This window comes from Hemitrygon akajei, chromosome 10, assembly GCF_048418815.1.
Source record: "Hemitrygon akajei chromosome 10, sHemAka1.3, whole genome shotgun sequence".
Lineage (NCBI taxonomy): Eukaryota > Metazoa > Chordata > Chondrichthyes > Myliobatiformes > Dasyatidae > Hemitrygon > Hemitrygon akajei.
Window position 1 is genome coordinate 890,921 of NC_133133.1, and position 21,349 is coordinate 912,269.

The 21,349-nt window shown below is 43.2% G+C and overlaps 1 protein-coding gene across 1 annotated transcript in view; it reads left to right on the plus strand.

Annotated features, from left to right (window-relative positions):
- Nucleotides 1–21,349, plus strand: part of gpc4 (glypican 4) — a 170,935-nt gene that overhangs the window by 108,483 nt on the left and 41,103 nt on the right. Inside the window, exon 7 of the mRNA XM_073057738.1 lies at nt 11,929–12,062. Within this exon, the coding sequence (XP_072913839.1) occupies nt 11,929–12,062 (134 nt within the window). The remainder of the gene's footprint in view (nt 1–11,928; nt 12,063–21,349) is intronic.

Consider the following 21,349-nt stretch of genomic DNA (forward strand, 5'->3'; position numbering starts at 1 on the left):
AACCAACTAGAGAGCAGGCCATTCTAGATTGGGTATTGTGCAATGAGGAAGGGTTAGTTAGCAATCTTGTCGTGTGAGGCCCCTTGGGTAAGAGTGACCATAATATGGTGGAATTCTTCATTAAGATGGAGAGTGACATAGTTAATTCAGAAACAAAGGTTCTGAACTTAAAGAAGGGTAACTTTGAAGGTATGAGACGTGAATTAGCTAAGATAGACTGGCAAATGATACTTAAAGGGTTGACGGTGGATATGCAGTGGCAGGCATTTAAAGATCGCATGGATGAACTACAACAAGTGTTCATCCCAGTTTGGCAAAAGAATAAACCAGGGAAGGTATTGCACCCGTGGCTGACAAGGGAAATTAGGGATAGTATCAAGTCCAAAGAAGAAACATATAAATTAGCAAAAAAAAAGCGGCACACCTGAGGACTGGAAGAAATTCAGAGACCAGCAGAGGAGGACAAAGGGCTTAATTAGGAAAGGGAAAAAAGATTATGAGAGAAAGCTGGCAGGGAACGTAAAAACTGACTGTAAAAGCTTTTATAGATACGTGAACAGAAAAAGATTGGTCAAGACAAATGTAGGTCCATTACAGTCAGAAACAGGTGAATTGATCATAGGGAACAAAGACATGGCAGACCAATTGAATAACTACTTTGGTTCTGTCTTCACTAAGGAGGACATAAATAATCTTCCGGAAATAGTAAGGGACCGAGGGTCTAGTGAGATGGAGGAACTGAGGGAAATACATGTTAGTAGGGAAGTGGTGTTAGGTAAATTGAAGGGATTAAAGGCAGATAAATCCCCAGGGCCAGATGGTCGTCTCCCAGAGTGCTTAAGGAAATAGCCCAAGAAATAGTGGATGCATTAGTGATAATTTTTCAAAACTCCTTAGATTCTGGATTAGTTCCTGAGGATTGGAAGGTGGCTAATGTAACCCCACTTTTTAAAAAAGGAGGGAGAGAGAAACCGGGGAATTATAGACCAGTTAGTCTGACATCAGTGGTGGGGGGTTATCAAAGATGTGATAACAGCACAGTTGGAAAGAGGTGAAATCATCGGACAAAGTCAGCATGGATTTGTGAAAGGAAAATCATGTCTGACGAATCTATAGAATTTTTTGAAGATCTAACTAGTAGAGTGGATAGGGGAGAGCCAGTGGATGTGGTATATTTAGATTTTCAAAAGGCTTTTGACAAGGTCCCACACAGGAGATTAGTGTGCAAACTTAAAGCACATGGTATTGGGGGTATGGTATTGATGTGGATAGAGAATTAGTTGGCAGACTGGAAGCAAAGAGTGGGACTAAACGGGATCTTTTCAGAATGGCAGGCGGTGACTAGTGGGGTACCGCAAGGCTCAGTGCTGGGACCCCAGTTGTTTACAATATATATTAATGATTTAGATGAGGGAATTAAATGCAGCATCTCCAAGTTTGCGGATGACACGAAGCTGGGCGGCGGTGTTAGCTGTGAGGAGGATGCAAAGAGGATGCAGGGTGACTTGGATAGGTTAGGTGAGTGGGCAAATTCATGGCAGATGCAATTTAATATGGATAAATGTGAGGTTATCCACTTTGGTTGCAAGAACAGAAAAACAGATTATTATCTGAACGGTGGCCAATTAGGAAAAGGGGACATGCAACGAGACCTGGGTGTCATTGTACACTAGTCATTGAAGGTGGGCATGCAGGTACAGCAGGTGGTGAAAAAGGCAAATGGTATGTTGGCATTCATAGCAAAAGGATTTGAGTACAGGAGCAGGGAGGTTCTACTGCAATTGTACAAGGCCTTGGTGAGACCGCACCTAGAATATTGTGTGCAGTTTTGGTCCCCTAATCTGAGGAAAGACATTTTCTTGCCATAGAGGGAGTACAGAGAAGGTTCACCAGATTGATTCCTGGGATGGTAGGACTTTCATATGAAGAAAGACTGGATCGACTAGGCTTATACTCACTGGAATTTAGAAGATTGAGGGGGGATCTTATTGAAACGTATAAAATTCTAAAGGGATTGGACAGGCTAGATGCAGGAAGATTGTTTCTGATGTTGGGGAAGTCCAGAACGAGGGGTCACAGTTTAAGGATAAAGGGGAAGCCTTTTTGGACCGAGATGAGGAAAAACTTCTTCACACAGAGAGTGGTGAATCTGTGGAATTCTCTGCCACAGGAAACAGTTGAGGCCGGTTCATTGGCTATATTTAAGAGGAAGTTAGATATGGCCCTTGTGGCTAAAGGGATCGGGGGTATGGAGAGAAAGCAGGTACAGGGTTCTGAGTTGGATGATCAGCTATGATCATACTGAATGGCGGTGCAGGCTCAAAGGGCTGAATGGCCTATTCCTGCACCTATTTTCTATGTTTCTATATTTGGCAGGGTAAAAAGCCTAGAGTTTGTCTCAAAACTTTGCAATTAGCAAACGAAAAGAGGGGATGGGGCCTACCTTCTCTTAGAGATTATTATTTTGCAGAACAGTTGAGAGCTGTGATATGTTGGTGCAAACCATCATATGACGCTCAATGGAAAAGCATTGAGGAGCGGGTACTTCCCAACCCCATACAAGCAATTTTGGCTGATAACAACCTGCAAAGGTACATAAATACTATTGATAACCCATGGGTGAAATTGATTCTTAAAATATGGAAAACTACTATAAAAGAATATAATCTAGAGGGAGATATTGCAATTCTTAAATGGTGTGCATATGACTCAGATTTTACACCAAATAAATTGGATGCTAGATTTAAGAACTGGACAGCTAAAGGAATAACAGTTCTTTGCAACATAATGAAAGAAGGAACATCGTTCAGTTTTGAAATGCTTAAAGAGAAACACTTATTAGAAAAACAAGATTTTTATCGGTATTTACAGATGCGACAATATGTTAATAAGACACTTAAAAATGTAACCAAGGCAAATACATGCTTGATAGAGCTCTTTAGAAAAGCATATAATTCAGATAATGGTAGTAGAATCATTTCAAGCATGTATAAGGGGTTGTTAAATCTTAAAACACATTCGACTTCATACATTAAAACAAAATGGGAGAAGGAAGGAGGGATAATTATATCTGAGGAAGAATGGACAACAATATGGAGATATCAATGGAAGTGTACCAGTTCACAGAAATGGAAGGAGTCTGGATGGAAAAACTTGATAAGATATTTTATTACACCCTCTCAGAAATCCCATTATGATACTAACTTCCCTGTTTGCTGGAGAAATTGTGGAAATCAAAATGCAAATCATTATCATATTTTTTGGAACTGCCCTGTTATCAAAAACTATTGGAGGGAGATACACAATGCCCTACAAGACATCTTTAAATGTGAAATACCCTTAGAGAGTAAGACCATATATTTTGGATATATACCTCAAGAATAGTTGAAAAGAGATAAATATTTAATGAATATACTGTTGGTGGCTAGTAAAAAGACTGCTACTAGGAAATGGTTATCACAGGAGAGCCCAACTTTAAATACATGGATGGAAATTACAATGGACATTTACAAAATGGAGAAGGTAACAGCATCTGTTAATCATAAGCTGGAACAATTTGATTCATACTGGGGGAAATGGTTTAACTACATAATGCCTCATAGGCCTGATTTTATTCTCACAAATCAATGAATCTGTTGTAAAAAAAAAGATCACTCCCTACTTGTACATAGTTCTTTTCTTTTGCTTGTTTTTTCTTTCCACTCTTTTCTATAAGTGTAGACCTCAGATAAATACTTTGTGGAGATTTGTGATATATATGATTATATCATATATATGTACAATGTCTGAAATACTTCTTATGGAAATGTTTGTTTGATGATAAACTTCAATAAAAAAATAAATTACATACAAAAAATACAACATTCCCCAAATATAGAAGAACTGGGAAATAAAAACTGTGGTATCATTAGCAACAGGTTACCAATAGAAAAACATCTAAAAAACATGGGAAATTCAACATTCAATCTAACATCAAAAGAAACTATCCAATCAAAGATTCAGTCTGTCAGGAGGTTTATGAGGGTGCTGCGATCTATGCACTACTCCTGGTGACCCAGCAGGCACCGCTGGTGAGGATGTTTTGGGTGGATCTACTGTTGGGGACACGAGAGGGGTCTGTGTGTCCGCGTGAGAATGTCCATCCTCTTCAGGAGACTCTGCCCCTTCTGCCAGTGTTTCTCCCTCCAGCAAAGTCACTGGTGGACATGTTTTCCTGGTATGCATTAAGTGGTCATTGCTCCTTAACTGTTTTGGACTTCTGAGCTTCTTTGAAATCGGTGGCAAACTATTCTCAGCATTATTGAGATAAACAGCATCTGCAGGTTTGCCACTTAGCTTGGAATGCACTGAAGAAGGAACTTTGGTTTTTGAACCATCATCATGACCGTGGCTCAGAATAGACCCAATTGCAATATTTTTCATAGAGTTCCTTGTTATAACTTGGAACTATCTGGAGCTCAACAGCAGGAAATCATGTTTCGGAAAACCTCTTGTGCTTGAACAAAGGTCTTGTCATTGATTCTGATGATACATTCATTCTCCTGGAGCAGGTTCTCTTTTCTTGAATGGCTGTTCTCTTCAATACCACGAATACTCAGGCCAATGAATCTTCCAGTCAGCATAGAGTTAAAAGGCACCACATGGATTCCCAGGGGGCCATCGCCTCCAGAAAATTCTACTTTCTTTGTCAAATCACTTAGAGTGCTTTCTGAATGCTTGTCTGGTGGTCCTGGAGGCTCTGGTCTTACATCGTCTGCAGGTGCCCCGATTGCTACTGTTACGATTGGCTTGACATGCAGGTTCCTGTTAGTGGGATCATCAGGCTGAGATGCACCTTGCTGTAACTGGGCAGGTGGTACAAGAGCTGGGTCACTGCTTCGCCGTACTAGAAGAGGCGTGCTGGCTTTCAGTGCCGAGGGGGTAACTTCAATTGCTCCTGTGATAGGCTGAAGAGCTGCAAACTGCGCTGCGAGCTCACTCTCAAATGTGTCTGGACTATGTCTGTCACTCACATTGCCATCGGTGACTTCATCTGCACGCTGCACCTCATGCTCCTAGGTGGTGTGTGGTTGCCTGAGTCTGTTGAGCTTTCCCCTGCCCAGGCTTAACCTTACCCTTTATGCTTCTGCACTTTTTAACTAAATGTCCCTTCTTGCTACAAGCATGGCAGACAGTATCTTTGAATTTACGAACATTTGCATAGTGCATTCCTCCACACCGAAAACATTCCACCCGCTTTTCCTATCTACCAGTCTCCCTCCTGACGTGGAGCACTGCCGCCGACTGCGACCCCCCATATCCTTTCTGTATATCCTTGGTATTATTAGCAGCCAACTCCATGCCTTGAGCAATCTCTAGGGCCGTCTTGAAAGTCAACGGTGGGGTTTCCCCCAACAAGCGGCATTGTACAGCGGCATTATTAATGCCGCATACAAATCTGTCACGGAGCATGTCATCCAACACGGCTCTGAAATCACAGTGCTCCAACAGCTGCCGAAGCTTGGCCACAAAATCGCCCACAGACTGACCTGGCTTCCAGACATGGCTGTAAAATTTGAACCGTTGAACTATCACCGAAAGCTTTGGATTGTAATGGTTCCCCACGAGCTTGACCAGTTCGTCGTATGGAATTTCTGCTGGTTTCCGCGGCGTAGCTAAGTTACGTATCAGCTTGTACGTCCTTGCCCCACACACACTCAGGAGAATAGAGCGCTTCTTAGCCTCCTCAGTAATTCCATTAGCACAGAAAAAGTGGCCCAACTTTTCCTTGTACTCCGGCCACTCCTCGATTTGCTCGTCAAACACACCGACAGTTCCGAACACAGCTATCGGAACATGAGGCTCCTCGCCCGCTCACAGCTCCTGATCGAAAACAGGGCCGACCGGTCCACAAAGCCAGTTTACCTCGTCACCAAAAATATGTGGTAACTTCTACTTTACAAAAAGACCACTCGACAACTTGATGGCCAAAAGAGCATCTGTATCTGGGATGGCAAATGATATTTACAATACAGAGACTTCCAGGTACCTCGTGCAGCATGGGTGGAGGAACTATATACAATGCATACTGGGAGTGAAAAGAGCAGAAGTAAAGACCCTGCGAGCCCCGGATCCCGCCTCTTGCTACCAACGGCTTCCTGATTAGTATTAAGTTACTTTTAATAATACTCAACAGATAACAACATTTTTCAGATACGTAGAGAGTTAAAAAGAGGTGAGAGTAGATATTGGACCACTGGAAAATGACACTGGAGAGATAGTAATGGGGATATGGAAATGGCGGACGAACTGAATAAGTATTTTGCATTTGACTTCATTGGAGGATACTAGCAATATGCTGAAAGATCAAGAGTGTCAGGAGGCAGAAGTGAGTGCAGTTGCCTTTAAAAGGAAGATGGTGCTTGCAAAACTGTTATGGGTAGCTCCCTTCTCATATCAGACGCATACTTCAGACAAGTTTTCGGTGGTAGGTCTTCCTCACCAGTCCCAAAACAAAGGTCGATGGGCAACCTTGCCTTGCGCCCAAACATCAGATAATATGGTGAGTACCTGGTGGCTTAATTTCGTGTACAGTTGTAGCAGTGGACCAGATGTCCAATATGTTGACTCCACTTGTTCTTCTTGCTGATTTCCAAAGTTCCCAGCATGTCTAGCAAGGTCTGATTAAACCTCTCTGGCTGGGGATCACCCTTTGGGTGATAAGGTGTAGTCCTTGACTTCTCAACTCCTAGCATGCTCAGTATCTTACGTATGAGCCTACTCTTAAAATCCCGTCCCTGATCACTATGTATCAGCCAGGGGAGGCCATAATAAATGAAATACTTCTCCCATAACACTTGGGCCACTGTGGACACCCTTTGATCCTTGGTAGGGGAAGCTTGCACATATTTGGTGTAGTGGTCTGTGATGACTAACATTTGCCATGTTGCTGGCATCGGGCTCTGTTGACAGGAAATCCATACGCACCAGGTGCAGGGGTCCCGTGCTCTGCAGTGGGACAACACAGCAGCCCTTGGAGGCAACATCTTCTGCCGTATGCTTTGAATGCACAACTTGCAGTATTCTTTGACCTTAGCAACTTCATTCGGGGCCTGTAGAACTGATCTCTGAGCAATCCATAGGTCTTTTCAACCCCTAAATGGTCAGAATCATCATGAAATGACTTCAACACAATCCTCCAATACTTCTCAGGCAGAACCAGCTGGGAATGCCAAGATCTGGTATAGGATCTGGTTCCTCAACTCCAATCTGGGCCATTCCCTCAGTAATGGAGACACCATAGCATGTTTCATCTTCTCTGCTTGGGCCATGTCTCCCTTTTCAACCACTGACCAAATGGTACCGATGCCCAGGTCATCTTGCGGAGTAGCTGCCACTTCCCCAGGATTCAATTCCGGCAACTGTTTTGTCTTCAGAGCGGTCAGGTTACTGTAAACTTGTGCAATGGCATCATCAGAAGCTTCCAGTTGATCTACTGCTCAATTCTACCCTTATCTTCCTTCTGCCTTCACCGTGATGGCAAACTGGCAGATGGCCTTCACCTCCGGGGCAGGAACTCTTCGTCCCTGACCAGTCCCTTATGCACATCAATGTTCCTACTTCCTGGCTGGTACTTCAGGCTGTAATCATAGACAGACAATGCCGCCAAGTACCAATGGCCTGTGGCATCCAATTTCACCCAGGTCATGATATAAGTTAGGGGATTGTTGTCCATCCTCATCTCAAACTTGGCACCACAGAGGTAGTCACTCAACTTATCCACCATGGCCCATTTCAATGCTAGGAACTCCAACTTGTGCATGGGATAGTTTTTATAGACAATAGGTGCAGAAGTAGACCATTCGGCCCTTTGAGCCTGCACCGCCATTCTGAGATCATGGCTGATCATCTACTATCAATACCCGGTTCCTGCCTTGTCCCCATATCCCTTGATTCCCCTATCCATAAGATACCTATCTAGCTCCTTCTTGAAAGCATCCAGAGAATTGCCCTCCACTGCCTTCCGGGGCAGTGCATTCCAGACCCCCACAACTCTCTGGGAGAAGAAGTTTTTCCTTAACTCCGTCCTAAATGACCTACCCCTTATTCTCAAACCATGCCCTCTGGTACTGGACTCTCCCAGCATCTGGAACATATTTCCTACCTCTATCTTGTCCAATCCCTTAATAATCTTATATGTTGCAATCAGATCCCCTCTCAATCTCCTTAATTCCAGCGTGTACAAGCCCAGTCTCTCTAACCTCTCTGTGTAAGAGGGTCAGAGGGTGACAGACTCCAGCTGACAAATGCAACAGGTCTCAACCATGTGCCCTGATCCTGATACAGGACACCCCCTAAGCCCTCACTACTGGCATCCGTATGCAGTACATATGGCAATCGGGGGTCCGCAAGAGCCAGCACCGGCACCTGGGTCAGCAACTCCTCAAGTGACTGAAAGGCCTCATCACGTTTTGCGTCTCACCTCGGTCCAAAGGCCTCCAACGGGCTAAGATATTCTCCACCCTCCTGCCCTTTTTCCCCCCTCCCTTTCTTCCCAAGCGAGGTTACCCACACAGGGCTGATTCAACGGGTGACTCACTTTTGTGTAGCCCTTCACGAACCTCCAATAGTAACCACAGAACCCGAGGAACGAGTGCAGAGTGCTTCCAGTCTGGGGTCTTGGCCAAGTGGTCACTGCCTCTGTCTGTAGCTACTCCAACCATGAGACTACCTGCACAACATAGCTAACAGATGTTTTGCAGAACTGGCTAGGGAAGGTTTTAACCTTCAGCTTTCAGGTGGCCCAGCACCTTTAGCGGCCTCGCTTCATGTTCTTCCAAGGTGGACCCAAACACCATGAGGTCATCCAAGTACACCAATACCTCAAGCAAGTTCATATCCCCCACCGTTTTCTCCATGACCCGCTGGAAGGTTGCAGGGGCTCCCAATATACCCTGGGGCATCCTTTTGAACTGGAAGAATTGCAGGGGACATATAAATGCCATCTTCTCTTTGTCCGCCTCACTCATGGGGATCTGGTAATATCCACTCCTCAAGTCCAGCACACTGAACCACTTCGCACCACTCAGGCCAGCACGTCTCTGATCCTTGGGACCGTGCACTGGTCAGGGACGGTGTGCCTGTTCAGAGTCCTATAGTCCACAGACATCCGTACCTTCCCATTCTTCTTCCTGGCCACTACTATTGGGGACTCATAGGGGCTTCTGGACTAGGTGATGATCCCAGCTTCCTTCAGCTTACACAAGTGCTGCTGAACGTCTTCCATCTCTGCAGGGGCCAGTTGCCTCTATCTTTCTCTGTACAGGGTGTTCTCAGTCACCCAGATAGTGTGGCAAGTGCTCTTGGAACATCCAACATCAAATTTGTCAGTAAAAAAGACACCTTCCAGTTTCAGCTCCTCTTTGTGGTCATCCGGAGCATCTACCAAGAGGCTTCGGTGGGCTGACGGCAGCGGCGGTGGAGGCGGAAATGATAGGGTCTTTTACAAGACTCCTGTATGGCTACATGGAGCTTAGAAAAATAGCAGGCTATGGGTAAAGACTAGGTAGTTCTAAGGTAGGTACATGTTTGGCAGAGCTTTGTGGGCCGATGGGCCTGTATTGTGCGGTATGTTTTCTATGTTAAGACACTAGCAATGTGCCAGAGGTCAATGAATGTCAGGGAGCAGGAGTGAGTGCCATTGCTATTACAAAGTAAAAAGTGTTAGGCAAACTGAAAGGTCTTAAGGTGGATGTTTTGTACTTGGATTTTCAGAAGGCCTTTGACAAGGCACATGAGGCTACTAAACAGTGTAAGAGCCCATGATATTACAGGAAAGATATTAGCATGGATAGAGCAGTGGCAAATTGGCAAAAGGGAGCCTTTTCTGGTTGGCTGCCAGTGACTAGTGGCTTTCTGCTGGGGTTAGTGTTGGGACCACTTCTTTTTACATTGTATGTCAATGATTTGGATGATGGAATTGATGACTTTGTGGTTCAGTTTACAGACAACATGAAGATAGGTGGAGGGGTAGGTAGTGTCGAGGAAGCCGGGAGGCTGCAGGAGGACTTGGACAGATTAGGAGAACAGGCAAAGAAGTGATAGATGGAATACAATGTTGGGAAGTGTATGGTCATGCAATTTCTTTAGTCTCTTGAGGAAGTAGAGGCTTTAGTGAGCTTTCTTGGCCATGACATCATTGTGGTTGGACCGGGACATGTTTCTGGTTATGTTCACACCTTGGAAGCTGAATATCTCGGCTATTGATGTAGACAGGAGCATGTGCATTGCCTGCCCTTCTGAAGACAGAGCTCTCTGACTCCTTTACTCCGACTCATCATTAGCAGATATGAGGCTGTGACTGTGATATCATCTGCAAACTTGTCGACGGAATTAGAGCAGAATGTGGCCACACAGTCATGAGAGTACAGAGAGTAGAGTAGGTGGCTGAGTAATGCCACCTTCTGGAGCTCCAGTGTTTGGAATAATCATGGTGGACATGTTGTTGCCTCTCCTTACTGTTTGTGATCTATTGAGGATCCAGTTGCAGAGGGAGTTGTTTACTCTCGGGGCCTGAGTTTGGCAAAGACTTTGCATGGAAGTATAATATTTAAGGCAGAACTGTAATCAATGAACAAGGGTCTGAGTATAGCTGAGTCAGCATAGTACAAGAAAGATGCGATTAGACTGGACAGGGAACAGGACATAATCAGCATTGGAGAAATATTTTCATGAGAGACCAAGGCTGTTTTCTTTAGATTGGAGGAAAATGAGGGTAAATTTGATAGAGTGATATAAAATTAAGAAGATTAGACCAGAAAAACAGAAAAGACCTACATTTCTTAACAGAGTGATCATTAATTTAAGGGCATGGTTGATTAATTGGTAGAAGATTTGCAGAGAGTTGGGAAAAGAGTTGTCAATTAAATGACCATTCCATGAAGATGGTAGAATCAGAAACCCTCATGATATTCTAATGTAGTTAATACCTAGATAAGTCAGAATCAAAATCAGGTTTATTATCACTGGCATGTGACGTGAAATTTGTTAACGTAGCAGCAGCAGTTCAATGCAATACATAATAGAGAAGAGAAATTTTTTTTAAATTAAAATTAATTAAAGAATTAATTAATTTTGGAGCTTAGCAAAATAGAGGGCTATTGGTAAACCTAGGTAATTTCTAAGGTAGGGACACGTTCGGCACAGCTTTGTGGGCTGAAGGGTTTGTATTGTGCTGTAGGTTTTCTATATTTCTAAATCAATTATAGTATACATATATTGAATATATTAAAAATGTGCAAAAAAATACTGCATATTAAAAAAAAGTGAGGTAGTGACCAAGGTTCAATGTCCATTTAGGAATCGGATGACAGAGGGGAAGAAGCTGTTCCTGAATCGCTGAGTGTGTGCCTTCAGCCTTTTGTATCTCCTACCTGATGGTAACAGTGAGAAAAGGGCATGCCCTGGGTGCTGGAGGTGCTTAATAATGGACGCTGCCTTTCTGAGACACTGCTCCTTGAAGATGTCCTGGGTACTTTGTAGGCTAGTACCCAAGATGGAGCTGACTAAATTTACAACCCTGTGCAGTAGCCCACCCTCTCCCCACCCATACCAGACAGTGATGCAGCCTGTCAGAAAGCTCTCTACAGTATATCTATAGAAGCTTTTGAGTGTATTTGTAAATACTTGAGTAGCTGTAAGTAGAGGATTATTTGCCATGACCTAGGAAGTAGGATTCATTCGAAGTTAATTTTTCATTTAAAGTGACACAGTGAGCCAAACAGCAACTTCTGTGCTGTGAATGTCTGTAATTCACAGGTACTAAAGCCGTGAAGGATCTGATCCCATGGAGGTTACTTGTCCAGTCAATTTTATTAAACAGATTTATAAAAAATTTTACAAGTTCCGAGTGATTAACGATTTTAATGTGGAGAATTCTATGTATTTCAGGTGACAGATGTAAAAGAAAAATTAAAGAATGCAAAGAAGTTCTGGTCAGCCCTTCCATACAGTATGTGCAGCCACAATGGCTCAGCAGGTGTGGTTGAGCAAGATGAATGTTGGAATGGCAGTAACAGCAGCAGGTGAGAACTACTGTTACCAAAGCCCCAAGTTTCTCCTTAGAATTCTCTTCGATAGGATTAGACATTTCCTCAAACCTTCATGAATATTGCCTCACTACTTTGCTCTCTTTTTGCAATCCTAAAATCAGATGTGTGTACCAACTTGTCTTGCTAGCTGACTCTGCTAACAGCCATGTGACTCAGCATGGAGAAGGCTGCCTTTCATAAGCAATACACATCTAGGCTTGGTATGATTTGGGGTTCAACCAAACAGGAATGTCGGGAATTCCAATTAAGAAATTTGGTTTGAGCGAATGCTGTGTAAAAAGCAATAACAGATCATACACTGCATAAACTTATAAAGACCATAAGATATAGGAGCAGAAGCAGGCCATTCAGCCCATCAAGTCTGCTCCGCCATTCAGTCATGGGTTGATCCAATTCCTCTAGTCATCCCCACCCCCCTGCTTTCACCCCATACTCTTTGATGCCCTGTCAAATCAAGAAGCTATCTATCTCTGCCTTAAGTACACCCAATGACTTGGCCTCCACAGCTGCTTGTGGCAACAAATTCCGCAGATTTACCACCTCTGAATAAAGTAATTTCTCCGCATCTCAGTTCTGAAAGGACATCCTTCAATCCTGAAGTCATGCCCTCTTGTCCTAGAAGACCCGACCATGGGAAATAACTTTGCCATATCTAATCTGTTCAGGCCTTTTAACATTCTGAATGTTTCTATGAGATCCTCCCCTCATTCTCCTGAACTTCAGGGAATACAGCCCAAGAGCTAACAGATGTTTTTTATACGGTATCATTCTCGTGATTCTTCTCTGAACCCTCTCCAATGTCAGTATATCCTTTCTAAAATAAGGAGCCCAAAACCCTAATGCGAGGCCTTATAGAACCTCAACATCACGTCCCTGCTCTTATATTCGTTACCTCTAGAAATGAATGCCAACATTGCTTTTGCCTTCTTCACAACTGACTCAACCTGGAGGTTAACCTTTAGGGTATCTTGAACAAGGACTCCCAAGTCCCTTTGCATCTCTACATTTTGAATTCTCTCCCCATCTAAATAATAGTCTGCCCGTTCATTTCTTCCACTGAAGTGCTTCCATCGGAGTCCTGCCATGTGCAGAAGTTCGCTGATGACACGGCCATAGTGGGGTGTGTCAGGAATGGACAGGAGGAGGAGTATAGGAAACTGATACAGGACTTTGTGATATGGTGCAACTCAAACTGCCTGCGTCTCAATATCACCAAGACCAAGGAGATGGTGGTGGACTTTAGGAGATCTAGGCCTCATATGGAGCCAGTGATCATTAATGGAGAATGTGTGGAGCAGGTTAAGACCTACAAGTATCTGGGAGTACAGTTAGACGAGAAGCTAGACTGGACTGCCAACACAGATGCCTTGTGCAGGAAGGCACAGAGTCGACTGTACTTCCTTAGAAGGTTGGCGTCATTCAATGTCTGTAGTGAGATGCTGAAGATGTTCTATAGGTCAGTTGTGGAGAGCGCCCTCTTCTTTGTGGTGGCGTGTTGGGGAGGAAGCATTAAGAAGAGGGACGCCTCACGTCTTAATAAGCTGGTAAGGAAGGCGGGCTCTGTCGTGGGCAAAGTACTGGAGAGTTTAACATCGGTAGCTGAGCGAAGGGCGCTGAGTAGGCTACGGTCAATTATGGAAAACTCTGAACATCCTCTACATAGCACCATCCAGAGACAGAGAAGCAGTTTCAGCGACAGGTTACTATCGATGCAATGCTCCTCAGACAGGATGAAGAGGTCAATACTCCCCAATGCCATTAGGCTTTACAATTCAACCGCCAGGACTTAAGAACTTTTTAAAAGCTATTATTAATGCTTTTTTGAGATAGTGATTTAGATGCATATCATATTTTTTACTGAGTTAAGTATTGTATGTAATTAGTTTTGCTACAACAAGTGTATGGGACATTGGAAAAAAAGTTGAATTTCCCCATGGGGATGAATAAAGTATCTATCTATCTATCTATCTATCTATCTATCTATCTATCTATCATAAACCTTCCAATATTGTATTTCATTTGCCACTTGTTTGCCCATTCCGCTGAACTATCTAAGTCTCTCTAAAGACTCTTTGTTTTCTCAACACTATCCGCTCCTCTTTGTATCATTGTATCATTGTATCATTTGTATCATTGTATCATTGACAAATTTAGCCACAAATCCATTAATATCGTAGTCCAAATCATTGACATGCATCGTAAAAAATAACTGGCAGCCAGTCAGAAGAGGATCCCTTTATTCCCACGCTCTGTTTTCTGACGACCAGCCAATGCTCCACCCATGCTAGTAACTTCCCTGTAATTCCATGGGCTCTTATCTTGCTAAGCAGCCTCACGTGCAGCATCTTGCCAAAGGCCTTCTGAAAATCCAAGTACACCTTGTCTTCTGCATCTCCTTTGTCTACCCTGCTTGTAATTTCCTCAAAGAATTGCAGTAGGTTTGTCAGGCAGGATTTTCCTTTCAGGAAACCTTGCTAGCTTTGGCCTATCTCATCATGTGCCTCCAGGTACTCCGTAATCTCATCCCTAATAGTCGATTCCAACAACTTCCCAACCACTGATGTCAAGCTAACAGGTCTATAGTTTACTTTCTGCTGCCTCCCACCCTTCTTAAATAGTGGAGTAACATTTTCAATTTTCCAGTCATCCAGTACAATGCCAGAATCTATCAATTCTTGAAAGATCATCATTAATGCCTCCACAATCTCTCCAGCTACTTCCTTCAGAACCCGAGGGTGCATTCCATTAGGTCCAGGAGATTTATCCACCCTCAAACATTAAGCTTCCTGTGCACCTTCTCAGTCGTAATTTTTACTGCCTAAACTTCACTTCCCTGATACTCTTGAATGTCCGGTATACTGCAGACGCCTTCCACTGTAAAGACTGATGCAAAATATGCAGTCAGTTCTTCTGCTATCTCTGCATCTCTCATTACAATATCTCCAGTGTCAGTTTGTATTGGTCCTATATCTACCCTCGACTCTCTTTTACCTTTTATATACTTAAAAAAGCTTTTAGTATCTTCTTTGATATTAGTCGCCAGCTTCCACTCATAATTCAACTTTTCCTTCCAAAAGACCTTCTTAATTTCTTTCTGCAATTTTAAAAGCTCCCCAATCCTCTGTCTTCCCACTAGATTTGATTTCCTTGTATGCCCTTTCTTTTGCTCTTTCTTTGACTCTGACTTCACTTGTCAGCCACTGTAGTGTCCTTCTTCCCTTTGAAAATTTCTTATTTGGAATATATCTGTCTTGCACTTCCCTCATTTTTCGCAAAAACTCCAGCCATTGCTGCTCTGCTGTCTTTCCTGCAAATGTCTCTTTCTGGTCAACTTCGGCCATTTCCCCTCTCATGCCATTGTAATTTTTTTTTATCCCACTGAAATATCGACACACTGGATTTTATTTTTTGCTTCTCAAATTTCAATGTGAACTTGATCATAATGTAATCACTGTTCCCTAAGGGTTCCTTAACCTTATGCTGTCTTCTCAACTCTGGATCATGGCATGACACCCAATCCAGCACAGCCAATCCCCCTAAACAACAATTTGTTCTAAAAAGCAATCCTTTAGACATTCTACAAATTCTCTCTCTTGAGGTCCAGTACTGACCTGGTTTTCCCAATCCACTTTCATGTTAAAGAAAGTATATTTGCCAATTTTCAACTTTACCAAATCATTACAGTAAAAGAAAAAGAGATAAAAGAGCTCATTACTGTTGACCCAGTCTAACTGTGCACATAAATGATGGAGCATTTCTGTAGTAGCTGGGAGTAGCTTTACTCATGATGCAGAATTTCCATCACCAACCACCCTTCCCTTCTTGGAATGCTCTGCCATGCGAAGTATTCTTTGCAAGAGGGTTTCCCCTTCGGATGAGAACTCCCAGGCATCTTCCCTGTTGCTCTTCTCTCTGCACCTTCTGCCCAAAAGGCCTCAAACCAGATTATTATCCTTCAGAAAACTCTTCCCACCCAGCACTCCAGAATGTTCCACACCATCCCACTCCTGCTTAGTTTACATAACATTCCTAAATTGGACAACATGGCTCTTTATCTTTAGCCAAAACTGAAACATTCTTACTAATAGGACACACTACTTTTACAGAAAATTGCTAAAATAAAATACCTCACAGCCTAGTGTTAGAAATCTTAACCAGGGCATTACACTTATTATAACTCACAGTAATTTTTGGGTATTTGTTGCTGTAAATAACAGTCACAACTTATTTCAGTAACAATATTACTTATTCTGATCATTGCCCTTAAAATCTCTGCATGTGGCTTAGTGTTACATTGTTTTACTACTTTACTGTCAAGTAGTTTGTAGGACTTTGCATTGTTAAAAGTTCCTTATAGATCATAAGACCATAAGACATAGGAGCAGAATTCGGCCATTTAGCCCATCGAGTTCACACCGCCATTTCACCATGGCTGACTCTGAATCTATTCAACCCCATACACTGCTCTCTCACCATATCCCTTGATGCCCTGACCAATCAGGAATCTATCAACATCTGCTTTGAATATACCCATGGACTTGGCCTCCATCACTGTCTGTGGCAGAGCTTTCCACAGATTCACCATTCTTTGGCTAAAAAAGTTCCTCCTTACTTGTGTTCTAAAATGTCACCCCTCAATTTTGAAGCTGTGCCCTCTAGTTCTGGATACCCCCACCTGAAGAAACATCCTCCTCACATCCACCTTATCTAGTCCTTTCAACATTTAGTAGGTTTCAATGAGATCCCCGCGCATTCTTCGAAATTCTGGTGAGTACAGGCCTGAAGCTGCCAAACGCTCCACATATGTTAATCCTTTCATTCCTGGAATCATCCTTGTGAACCTCTTCTGGACTCTCCAAGGAGAATACATTCTTTCTGAGATATGGCGCCGAAAACTTGACAGTACTCCAAGTGAACAGATTAGATATGGCAAAGTTAGTTCCCATGGTAGGGCAGTCTAGGACAAGAAGGCATGACTTCAGGATTGAAGGACATCCATTTAGACAATAGACAATAGACAGTAGGTGCAGGAGTAGGCCATTCAGCCCTTCTAGCCAGCATCGCCATTAACTGTGATCATGGCTGATCATACACAATCAGTACCCCGTTCCTTCCCTCTCCCCATATCCCTTGACCCCGCTATCTATAAGAGCTCTATCTAACTCTCTCTTGAATGCATCCAAAGACTTGGCCTCCACTGCCTTCTGGGGCAGAGCATTCCACATATCCACCACTCTCTGGGTGAAAAAGTTTTTCCACATCTCTGTTCTAAATGGCCTACCCCTTGTTCTTAAACTGTGCCCTCTAGTTCTGGACTCACCCATCAGCGGGAACATGCTTCCTGCCTCCAGTGTGTCCAATCCCTTAATAATCTTACATGTTTCAATCAGATCCCCTCTCATCCTTCTAAATCCCAGTGTATACAAGCCCAGTCGCTCCAATCTTTCAACATATGACAGTCCCGCCATTCCGGGAATTAACCTTGTGAACCTACGCTGCACTCCCTCAATAGCAAGAATGTCCTTCCTCAAATTTGGAGACCAAAACTGCACACAATACTCCAGGTGGGGTCTCACCAGGGCCCTGTACAGCTGCAGAAGGACCTCTTTACTCCTATACTCAATTCCTCTTGTTATAAAGGCCAGCATGCCATTAGCTTTCTTCACTGCCTGCTGTACCTGAATGCTTGCTTTCATTGACTGATGTACAAGAACACCTAGATCTCGTTGTACTTCCCCTTTTCCTAACTTGACTCCATTTAGATAGTAATCTGCCTTCCTGTTCTTGCCACCAAAGTGGATAACCTCACATTTATCCACATTAAACTGCATCTGCCATACATTTGCCCACTCACCCAACCTGTTCAAGTCACTCTGCATTCTCATAACATCCTCCTGACATTTCACACTGCCACCCAGGTTTGTGTCATCAGCAAATTTGCTAATGTTACTTTTAATCCCTTCATCTAAATCATTAATGTATATTGTAAACAGCTGCGGTCCCAGCACCGAACCTTGTGGTACCCCACTGGTCACAGCCTGCCATTCCAAAAGGGACCCGTTAATCACTACTCTTTGTTTCCTGTCAGCCAGCCAATTTTCAGTCCATGTCAGTACTCTGCCCCCAATACCCATGTGCCCTAATTTTGCCCACTAATCTCCTATGTGGAACTTTATCAAAAGAGATGCGAAGAAATTTACTTTAGTCGGGGCGCGGTAAATTCTGTGGAACTTGTTGCCATGAGAGGCTGTGGAGGCCAAGCCATTGGGTGTATTTAAAGCAGGGATAGATAGGTTCTTGATTAGCCAGGGCATCAATGGGTATGGTGAGAAGGCAGGGGAGTGGGGATGACTGGAAGAATTTGATCGGCCCATGATTGAATGGCAGAGCAGACTGGATGGGCTGAATGGCCCGCTTCTGCTCCTATATCTAATGGTCTTAAGTGCGGCCTGCCTAGTATCTTATAAAGCTTCAGCATTATCTCCTTGTTTTTATATTCTATTCCCCATGAAGTAAATGCCATTTGCCTTCTTTACCACAGACTCGCCCTGTGAATTAACCTACTGGGAGTCTTGCATGAGGACTTTTCATCTCTGATGTTTGAATTTCTCCTCATTTAGATAATAGTCTGCACTATTGTTCCTTTCACCAAAATGCATTAACATAATATTTCCCAACACTGTATTCCATCTGCCATATTTTTGCCCATTCTTCCAACTTGTCTAAATCCTGCTGCAAACACATTGCTTCCTCAGCACTGCTTACTCCTCCACTTATCTTTGTAACATCTGCAAACTTTGCCACAAAGCCATCAATTCCCATTATCCAAATCATTGACAAGCAACGTGAAAAGTAGCGGTCCGAATACTGACCCCTTATGATGATGTCGACTCAGGCCTGAGAGGCCAGCGTCGGGCATTTTCATGCCTTACAAGATGCAGAATGAAAAACTGTGTGCGCACCACTCCTCACACAGACCCCTTAAGAACACCACTAATCGCTAGCAGCAAACCAGAAAAAGGCCCCTTTTATTCCTAATCACTGCCTCATGCTAGTCAGCCATTCCTCTATCTGTGCCAGTATCTTTCCTGTAACAACACACAATTTTATCTTAAGCAGCCTCATGTGTGGCACCTTAGCAAATGCCTTCTGAAAATCTAAGTAAGTTACATCCACTGCCTCTCCTTTGTCCACCCTGTTACTTCCTGAAAGAATTTTAACATACTTGTCAGGCAACATTTCCCTTTATAGAAATAATGCTGATTTTGACTTATTTTATCAATAGTCTACAAGTACTCCGAAACCTCATCCGTAATAACACTTTCCCAACCATTGAGGTTAGGCTAACTGGCTTATAATTTCTACTCTATTGTCTTCCTCCCTTCTTAAAGAGTGGAGTGACATTTGCAATTTTCCAGTCTTCTGGGACCATGTAAGAGTCAAGTGATTCTTGAAAGATCATAACCGATGCATCTGTTATCTCTTCAGCAGCCTCTTTCAGGACTCTGGTGCCCACTAATATCTAAATGGGGAGAAGATTCAAACATCAAAGGTACAGAGGGACTTAGGAGTCCTTATGCAAGACTCCCAGAAGATTAATTTACAGGTTGAGTCTGTGTGGTGAAGAAGGCAAATGCAATGTTGGCACTTATTTCAAGGGGGGAAAAAAATAAAAGCAAGGAGATAGTGCCTTAATAAGACACTAGTCAGGCCGCACTTGGAGTACTGTCAACAGTTTTGGGCCCCATAACTCAGAAAGGATGTGTTGTCAGTGGGGAGTCCAGAAGAGGTTCATGAGGATAATTCCAGTACGAAGGGGTTAACATATGAGGTGCATTTGGCAGTTTTGGGCCTGTACTCACTGGAATTAAAGAAGAATGTGAGGAGAGCTCATTGAAACCTACCGAATATTGAAAAGACTAGATAGGGTGGATGCGGAGACGATGTTTCTGTGGTGGAGGTATCCAGAACTAGAGGGCAGAGCCTCAAAATTGAGGGGTGACCTTTTGAATAAAGGTAAAAAGGAGATTTTTTAGCCCAGGAAGTGGTGAATCTGTGGAATGGTCTGCCACAGACTGCGATGGAGGCCAAGTCAATGGGGATATTTAGGGTGGAAGTTGATTGTTTCCTGATCGATGAGGACATCAAAGGATATGGCGAGGAGGCAGGTGTTTGAGGTTGGGTGGGATCTGGGATTAGCCATGATAGAATGGCAGAGCAGATTTGATGAGCTGAATGGCCTAATTCTGCTCCTGTGCCTTATGTTCTAAGAAACCACTTTTAGGCATTCAACAAATTCCATCTTTTACAATCCAATACCAACATGATTTTCCCAATCCCCTTGCATATTGAAGACCCCCATTACAATTGTGACATTACCCTTATTACATGCCCTTTCCAGCTCCCTTTGCAATCTCAACCCCAGATCTTAGCTACTATTTGAAGGCCTACATATGATTCCCATAATGATTTTTTTACACTTGCAGTTTCTTAACTCCACCCAGAAAGATTTGACATTCTCTGACCCTATGTCACCTCTTTCTAAAGATGTAATTCCATGTTTTATTAATACAGCCACACCACTGCCTGTGCCTTTTACGTGCAGGCTATGGCAGGGTACATGATCAGAGAGCTGATTCTCCAGTAGGGAATGTCAACAGGATAGAGTTACAGCCCTGTTCCCAATTGGAGTCCAGCTGTGGAGAAAATTATCAGGCAAGTTTAGTTCCTATTCAAGATATTTCAGCATTCCCACAAAACAATTGAAAAACTATAAATTACAACATGAAATAAATATATAAATCAAATCAATTATGTAGTGCAAACGGAGCAATAAAGAAAAAATAGTGATGTAGTGTACATTGGTTCATTGTCCTTTCAAAAATCTGATTTTGTTGGGGAAGAACCTTTTTCTAAAGCATTGAGTGTGTCTTCAGGCTCCTGTACTACCTCCTTGATGGTAGCACTGAGAAGAGGGCATGTCCTGGGTGGTTGGGATCCTTAATGATGGATGCCACATTTTTGACACGTTGCTTTCAGAAGGTGTCCTGGATGCTGGAGAGGCTAGTGCCCCTGGTTGAGTTTGCAACTTCCTGCAGCCTTTTCCAGTCCTTTGCAGTGGTAGGTGGTGATTCAACCAGTTTGAATGCTGTCCACAGTACATCTATAGAAATTTACAAGGGTCTGGTGACATACCAAGTCTGCTCAAACGCCTAATGAATTAGAGACACTGTTGTGCCTTCTTTGTAATTGCATGAAAA